The sequence below is a fragment of the Antedon bifida genome, chromosome 5 (assembly GCF_963402885.1).
Source record: "Antedon bifida chromosome 5, ecAntBifi1.1, whole genome shotgun sequence".
Classification (NCBI taxonomy): domain Eukaryota; kingdom Metazoa; phylum Echinodermata; class Crinoidea; order Comatulida; family Antedonidae; genus Antedon; species Antedon bifida.
In genome coordinates, this window is record NC_136230.1 from 23,928,390 (window position 1) to 23,937,377 (window position 8,988).

Below are 8,988 nucleotides of genomic sequence, written 5' to 3' on the forward strand. Positions count from 1 at the left end.
CGCGGAATGACTTTTTTCCTCGTCAACTGCGTAATCGAGTAGCACGTCATGAAATGAAGCTTCCTATTAGCACATAAAGCTACATTCACACTTGTTTCGTTTCATGGAACGGAAGACGGCCGCTGTTCAATTCTCTATTATGATTCTCCATTATTTAACAACACGGCTGTCTTCTATTTCGTGAAACGGAACAAGTGTGAATATAGCTTTATCCATAAAACGGGGAAAAATATAATGTAATGTCGAAATATACTGAATCTAAAGGCAAATGCCGAAACTGTAAATTGTCCACATACAGCAATAATGCTGACAATCAATATTATACATGTGAAAAGAAACAATGAGAAAATGTGTTATTCATAATAACGAGATCATCAAAGGTAAATCACTTTTCTCAAGATAACTATTTGTAATAATTTACGATTCGAAAATACTTCCGCCTAGAAAGTTAAGGAGTACTTTCCACTTCGAAACGAACAGCTTGCGAGTTTTCAACAGTAGTATTTGTTGTCAAATGACAGCCTTGCTTGTCGAGTTTAAACCCCAAACATCCATCTTCGTGTAGGCACTTTATTCCACATCTTATGCAGCTTTGTGCAATGTTTAAATTGTTGATATCTGACTGACATCCACTGGTATGCTTGTACGGCTTGTAATAAGCACAGGATTCACCTATAAATATTTTCAAAAGACACTTTATAAAATATTTTGCATTTTAGACACGTGCTATATTTGAAAATGTGTGTAGTTGGCCGCTTTCTTGTAGGCTAGATGCTTTAATTGTAGAATGTATTTTTTTTATTTCTGTGCTCTGTACTGGATTGACCAACTAGCATAGGTGTTTAGCACCTGTTTGGTCTTTCCTTGACTTTTATATTGTTTGTCTTCTTTGTATTGTATATGGCAGAAAATTGAATAAATAAAAAATATAAATAAAAATATTTTTATTTGCGTTTTCTAAAATAGTTATTTTAATGATATTTTGTCTTTGTTGTTTAGTGTAATTAGTAGGGAAGTACCCCGGTGGAAAAGAGGGGGTTACCATTCAGACCTGTCGTTGTGGACAGACGAATGAGCGTCATAACTCCATTATGCAGTTGCATCTGCCGAATTCCTTCTGCAGTACAGTATATTCGATATTCTGATAACCAATCCCACTTCCATCCCAACTCCCTCCCTCGATTCTAGAACCACCCTGGATAATCTTACCAATAAAATTAAATAAAAAGAAACTTGCATTTCATATTTTGTTCTTGGTCTTCATTTACTGACCCGCTGTTTGAGTGTCCTGCATCAACTGTATACAAACAATATTAAAGACATTTGAATGACATAATTACTGGTTACATTTAGTAGATTTGTTCAAATGCATTGTAAAGAAATTCTATGTGGATAGATGGATTTATTTTGTATGGTTAAATTGAATATATCATAATAGAACTGAATGTTTATTAAAATTGTTTTCAAAAGTTATTTTCAGAGACTCTAAACCGGCCCAAACGATAATAATATATACTATAAATTGCAAAGTACAAGTGCTGCGGGCAGATCCATATAATAGCATAGTTTTGATGGCGCAGAACGTCTTCTCATTGGATAGCAAAAGACAACCCATGTACTATGCAGTGTACAATTGTCGCCAGCAATTATTTGATTTCACCCGCACTGAGCGAACAGCGTAAACTTGCCTAAGTAGTCCTAGGCCAACGATTTGTAGACAAACGCTGGCCTTTCGGATCTGACAAGAATGAATGAATATCTGCTACGCAACAATAACACTTTCCTGTCAGTCATGCCGGTTTATTTAACACGTACCTATTTCGACTATCAAACGATCTTGCTCAGAAGAAGTTGTCACTGGATCAACTATACCAAGATGATTGCCATTTACGTCGTATTTGCTAATACCGTAGTCAAAATCTCTCACATAAATATGCTGAGCAAGTGCGTTAAAAGATACGTCGTTAGCTCCACTGTAATTTGCAAGAATCAACATGCTGTCAATGCCATCATAGCGGATTGATCTGATTTGTCGGTCCACAAGATCTACCCAATATATTTTCATATCTATATAGTAAATGCATGAGAAATGTTTACTTAATTTACTTTATTTATAGTCTAGGGCACAAATCTGAAATAAGGCCAAGAAACATAGCCAGATATCCTAATCAATCTCTTCTGATGACTCTAGGCCCTGTTGAAACTTAATTTTTTGCCACATATTGAAATTTTCAAAATGGCCGCCAATTTAAATAAAATGAGCATAAAATCAGATCTAAATAAGATATATGTACGAACTTTGTGTCTAAACACATGTACTTCAGACAAGGGATCCATTCGGCCCTGTTAACACTTCAGTTATTACTAAACTTAAACAATTATTTTATTACTAAAACACTATAATGACATGACATAACTCCTGTGGTTACTACCGATATAATTAAATACAAAATATGTTTACACATGAAATAATATCAACGAAAGTATTCCTTCTTAGAGACAAATGGATAATTTGGTATAGTCCGAAACATCTGAAACAGACGGTTATGTACACAACCGTTTTTCCATTGCGTCTATCTCCGGATTGAACATAATTTGCTTCTAGATTAATTTGATTTTCTGGGTGAACAATACCCTACCTAAACTTTGTTTCTGATTAGTTTTATTATATATTATTATAATTTATGATAAATTATTACTTGTTGTATCGATTGTCAAGCTGTCGCAGCTGGTTTGTGTAACTTGTATTCGTTCCATAAGTGCTTTTGGCAAAATGTATTTGATGTTGCGTCTGTATTCGCAGTACACAACGTATCTAGAGAAACATTGACATGTCGTAAATGTTGTCAACACCATAACATTACACCAATATGAATGTATATTGGTATGTCAAATTCTTTTTTTTTGTATGGTTTTCTTGGTATTTTGGTATCGTTTTCTTTCTTCCGTCCTTGCTGGTACTATTTGGTTCTTTCTGTATGCCTACAGTATGTGTGGATGTTCCCCAGTTGGAGTTCTACTCTAAACTAAAACACCATCGTGTTTAAAATATTACAAATCGGAAGAAAATATATTTGAAAGAGCTACCAAGATAAGATTTAAGAGCTTAATTTGGCGGTCCATAATAAGCCTCTCAACGAACCAATTACAACTGCACCAATCTGCATAATTTGTAAAACTGTATAATTAAAAATTACCCATTGTTGTAATCCACCTGTACATCTATAATTATAGCAATCTCACTGAACAATGTCGTATCAGTCTGTGTATCCATGTCATATACGTTCATACCGTTAAAAGCGTCACCGTAGTAAATTTTCCTTTCATGAGGACTTATGTCGATTCCTCTTATAGCTAAAAGGGATGGTAAAAGCATGAAGGAAATGGCATAATATGCTATTTTATTCATGGTGAAAGAAAGACCATTACATTTTTTTTAAATACTAGTATTACAATTGTGTCACTACTGAAAACATACAATAACAATTACTGTTTCAACAAAATGTATTTAATATTATTTCTGAAGAATGAATTGGTAATGAAAAAAGTCAAAGCCTATCTAAACCAATTACGCACGCCTTTTTTCATCCATATTTTATATAATCTTTGTTTGGATCACAGTTATGTTATATTCTTTTTTTGCAACAGTTTTAAAGGATTTATTTCTGATTGCACTTTTCTGCATTTTTTACTTTAACCTTCCTATATAGCAGCACCAGCAAACTTACCTTTATTGAGAACAGTTTCATCACTGAGATCTACTAACGATACTTTTTTTAATGCACTATGGTCGGCCCAGTAAATCATCTCAGTGCTGGCATCAAATGCTATTTCGTATACATAAGCTATAGTTATCGGTAGTTCTTTCAAAGTGCCGACTGTGTCCTCGGAAATGTCCCCATCTGTGTCGGTATAGGTATAACTTATCGATAGATCAGCTATAGACGTTACAATGATAACAGTTTCTGTCAGTATAAGAACAATTTGATTATTACTTGTCTACAATAGGAAATTCACTTTAGTTTTAACATTTTTTTGTGAATATAACGTCTGTTAAGTTAAGCTCTGTTTACACTATCAAACTTTGTGACAGCAAAATGTGATGTACCCATATCCATATATCCATATATGGACACGACAACGTCATTTCACTTCCATTATTTGGGTACATCGCACTTTTCTTAGTTTGGTAGTGTAGACAGAGCATTAGACTAGAATTAATTCAAATCTATTTCCTAAAATTACTTTGTATTTTGACCGCACTAAGAAAGAGCGTGCTGAAAGATTTAAACTCCAAAAATATTTCTTTTTAATTGCATCTCTTTCAAAGTAGAGAACTGGAAATAAGCAATCCGAAGCATTCCGGCCAGTTCGGTTTTCGATACCGAAAAAAGACATCCAAAGGATGTACCAACAAAATAAAATGCATATACTGTATACTACTCGATGGGGTTGCTAATAAAAGTGACGTTTACCAATTTTAGTTATACTAAGAATCCTCATTATTATTGTTTTATTTCAGAAACAAGATTTGCCGGACGTATCGGGTGGTTTATGAAATTTGCATATTCTTTCACAGATGTATTAAAAGGTTGCAATATGAAAATTGGTAAAAAAGAATAGCAAATGCTTGGTAAATTGTAAGTAACAGTGCGATGAATACTACAAATAGTATAATTGTGTTATTATAAATATAATACAATATTGTGTGTATAAATGCGGATGGGCGTTTATTAGATATTTGGGTTGAGGGGTGGGGGCGAATATTTTCAATGTGTTTTATTGTGGAGGCGTTTATTCAAATAAATACCATCCTAATTAATAATACATTATTTAATTTAAATATCTTCCGCGACAGAGTGGGCCGTTTCGGCCCAAGAAGGAAGACGTTTTAGACCGGTTGCAACATGGGCAGACATCCCGGTCCTAACGGGACACAGATAGCCTTGGCTATCGGGATTTCACTCGATTTTACACAAAATGTCTTATCATCAGATCTCCCTATGTATATCCATAGGGCGCCGCACCGTGGCGACCACTTGGCAGATTTTTGTCGTTAAATTGTTTGGTATTTTCGTATCTGTATGATTACGCTTTACTATTGGAATTGTGTTATTTTTGAAGATGAAGGTGTCAAGTTCTATAGTTATACACCTTTTCTTTATTTTCCTGTTGTTGGGAGAGAAATTTCGCTTTTTCGCTAAATGCTAGCCCAAGTAACGATGACGCGCGTATTGTGTATATACGGAAAGAACTGCTTTTGTTGCGACCCAAACAATTTTTTTTTTCAAGTTTCAAGTTTATTGTTTCACACACTACAATACAATATGAACAGAAACATAAATTAATAAATACAATTGTGTGAGGAGGACGCATTAAGCCAAGGCTTTAAGTTTGGTCGTCGTCGTCGTCGTCTTCAGGATGCCAGGGCCTACACGTCGATCAAGTCATTGATAGTGACGTGGACCGTTATCAAGCTGTTAAGAAACCTAGGCGACGAGGAAGAAGAGGAGGAATTCGAGTTAAACTTAGAAATCGTAAGTTTAATTCTCCACTCCCCTCAGTTATCTTAGGAAATACACAATCACTTCGAAATAAAGTTGACGAGTTGAAGTCATGTACGGATCATCTGTTCGAGTTCAGAGAATCGAATTTGATGTGTTTCACTGAAACATGGTTTAAAGATAGTGACTCAGAATGTGATTCAAGAATCGATGGTTTTACTTGTATCAGAGCTGATAGATCTATAGAGTCCGGGAAAAATTGTGTTGATGGAGTATGCGTGTATGTAAATAATCGCTGGTGTAAAAACATTTCCGTCAAGAAACGAATATGTTCTGAAAATATTCAACTTTTGACTGTAGCACTCCGGCCGTTCTATCTCCCACGCGAAATAAGCCATATGTATGTTACCTTGGTTTATATACCACCAACAGCTGATACTAGAGTTGCTACAAATGTTATCTATGAAGTTAACAATGATTGCGAATCAAAATCACCTGACGCGTTTAAACTTATACTTGGAGACTTTAACGCTTGTGAAATTAAAGGTACGTTCCCGCATTATCAACAGTACATGGAAGTATTAAAGGTGCTTACAAAGCAAACGCTAAAGCAGGCCTGGGTCAATCAGATCATAGTATTGTTCACCTAATACCCAAGTATAAGCAGAAACTGTAACAACGCAAGCCTGAAATCAAGAAAGTTAAAGTTTGGACTGATGAGACGATTGATGAACTCAAGTGCTGTATTGAGTCTACAAATTGGGACATTTTTGTAAATCCACATTCGATTGATGATATAAATAAATAATAATAAATATAATAAATAAACTTGAACTTTATTGTGATACTTGGAAACTTACTGTAAACACTACAAAATCCAGGCGTTTTAGCCTTGCTAGGCCTAGGATTGTTTGGTCGTTTTTTGACATAATTAACACTACAGTAGGTGCGTTTATAAAATCCATATAAATAATAATATTATGTTACTTTTTTAATCAATGTGAATCAAATGTAGGCCTTGGCTAGGCCTACCTTTTATTTGATTCAAATGACAGGAATCTCTTTAGATGTTATATAAAACAAATAATGAATGTTTATGAGTGTAATAGTACAAATAATGGCATGAGGTGAATGATGAAAGGTTATTGCCTCGTTGAAATATAACCATTCATCATTCACCTCATGCCATTATTTGTACCATTACACTCATAAACATTCATTATTTGTATACTATTTAACGATTGTGTAATAGTACATTTTTTACAGGATAGACTAATGCCCTTACCAGGCTTCAAATGCATTTTATTATATTGGAAAATCCTCTCCCATTCTTAGGTCATGCACCCGTTTTGAAAGCGTTTTCGGGGTTTTTAATTCATTAGCAAATTCAAATCCCTTTTTCCAAATCGATTTTCTAGCCCATAGAATATAAGAAAAATGTAAAAATAGTGAAAAATATACTCACTTGAGTTTGCGGTTCTACAAACTAAAACCAGATAATACACAATCATTCTGAAATAACTCATTTTTAACAATTTGATGTTCATTCTGTTGTGCTTTGCGCTCCTTGGTCGAATGCAAATTGAAATGTCATACGTATAAACAATGTATTAACTATATATAAATTTACGTTTAAGGGCAAAATTCGGTAAATCGCGCCTTACTTCTAGAATTTTTACTCGATGGTATATAAAGTTAGTTCGTACTTTCGATACTGATTTTAACCACCCGATGTAACCCTGTTTACTAATTAAATTAAGTTAGATAATTAGTTGTTGACAATTAAAACGAATTTAGGTTCAACGATTTGCCCCAAATAGGGGTGTTTTCCGATCGTGGTTTACACTGTCTAATGGATGTCCATCTTGAAAATACCCGCACACAATAAAACGAGAATGTTTCGCATTTTCCTATCTCCTCCTACGATAATTGTTTTTAATAGCTGAACAACCGGTTGAACTGCTCGAGTACAGAATCATAATGTTGAAGACCGGCCGATTTTCTTTTAAAAAATACTATTTGATAGATTTAATATACGTTTATACAAATGTATTGATTTGCGATGAATGGAACATTCCAATCTTTCAGTCTCCCAGTTAGGCAATCTAACATGTTGAGTGCAACAAATTTCAAACAGAGATTTTTGTTTTTTAAATGGTCACATATGATAAGAGATCAAAATTTGGTCACATATGATAAGAGATCAAAATTTGGTCACATAATGATACTTCTATCACTCATCCCGGTGATATGCAAATTAGCTTAAATACGCAAATTAGGGTGAAATTACTCAAAATCTCCTAGACAGAAAGAGTTGTTTTTTTCACCAATTTATTCAGAATGTATATATTTGCTCTAATGAAACATTTTACGAAAAAATGATAGATGGAACATTTCAATCTCTCAGTCTCACAGTATAAATATTTCGTATAACATAAGTAGGTAAATGTATGGGCCCTTGGGGGATAAACTTTAGGTATATTTTTGGTCGCCATTTGAAGCGCAAGTTTCTCTTTCGGAAGTAATTCCCAGGTGCTAATTTTAGTTGACTACATACGAATCACCGTGTGTATTTATTCGTTATAATGTAAACATGTATTTTATAGTCCTGTAGTACGTACATTTGCCTTTTTTTTACGCTGAATTACTATGTGTATTCGAGAACCATCTCTGGGTACCACCTAGAGCGTACCATCTAGTCAATGAAATATCTATTGAAATATAATCAAATATGTGTACAATGTGTACAACCATTACGCCGAAGAATTATTGATTATTAACAATTTGTATTTCAGGATGTCACGTAATTCGTCACGAACATTTCACATCAAATAAGTATACATTCAATTAATTTATTTTATAACTGTAATAAATATTTGTTTACATGGTAATTAATTTTGTTATATAACAACAACACAACGTTGATGGTACAATATACAATAACGATTAGAAAGTTCTTCTTACTATCTCTAAGAAAATGATTGTTAATAAATTGAAAAGTGTAAATTGGTGCCTGCGAGTAGATCTAATAACATAACATAACGTATAAGTTTTGATGACACAAGCCCTCCTAAAAGACTATTATTAGTATTTTTGTACAAAAGGCAAGAGTTATAATTTGTGATTTGTAATTTTCAAACATAATTTGATTTAATGTACAGGTTTTTTGATAAGAGTAGTTTTAAAAACCCTATTTCTTTTCAAATTCACCCGTTTGTTTGTGGCGTTCCTGTTCTATTGTTAGTCAACTGAAACTATTGTTTTGGTTTTGTTTTTTTTTTGTTTTTTTTTTATTGAACACTTTCATATTTCAATTTAAAAAATAACTTAAAATAATAACACTTTCTTATTAATAATAATATACAATATACATTTCTCTTAAGAACAAAATATAAATAATTTCATAATGTAATAAATATAAATCTACTTTTTTTTTTCTCTTAAAAACAAAATCTATAAATAATTTGTTGTCAAATTTTTTTTT

At 33.3% G+C, this 8,988-nt stretch overlaps 1 protein-coding gene across 1 annotated transcript; it reads right to left on the reverse strand.

The window, feature by feature from the left end:
• Window positions 1-448: 448 nt before the first annotated feature.
• LOC144843440 (uncharacterized) lies at window positions 449-7,039 on the reverse strand. Its single transcript, XM_078700225.1, has 7 exons — window positions 6,970-7,039; window positions 3,729-3,965; window positions 3,198-3,354; window positions 2,700-2,815; window positions 1,816-2,067; window positions 1,238-1,297; window positions 449-672 (listed from the first exon to the last, which is right to left on the reverse strand). Exons 1-7 carry the CDS (start codon window positions 7,028-7,030, stop codon window positions 449-451), a joined length of 1,107 nt encoding a protein of 368 aa, XP_078556351.1. The 5' UTR covers window positions 7,031-7,039.
• Between the last annotated feature and the right edge of the window lie 1,949 nt (window positions 7,040-8,988).

Excerpts from the sequence above, each read along its gene's own strand:
- LOC144843440 (XM_078700225.1), bottom strand. The coding sequence starts at position 7,030 with ATGAGTTATTTCAGAATGATTGTGTATTATCTGGTTTTAGTTTGTAGA. Across the intron at positions 1,298-1,815 it reads TCGTTTGATAGTCGAAATAG|TTGATGCAGGACACTCAAAC; the intron begins GTACGTGTTAAA and ends GTTTGTATACAG. Across the intron at positions 673-1,237 it reads CCAAGAACAAAATATGAAAT|GTGAATCCTGTGCTTATTAC; the intron begins GCAAGTTTCTTT and ends AAATATTTATAG.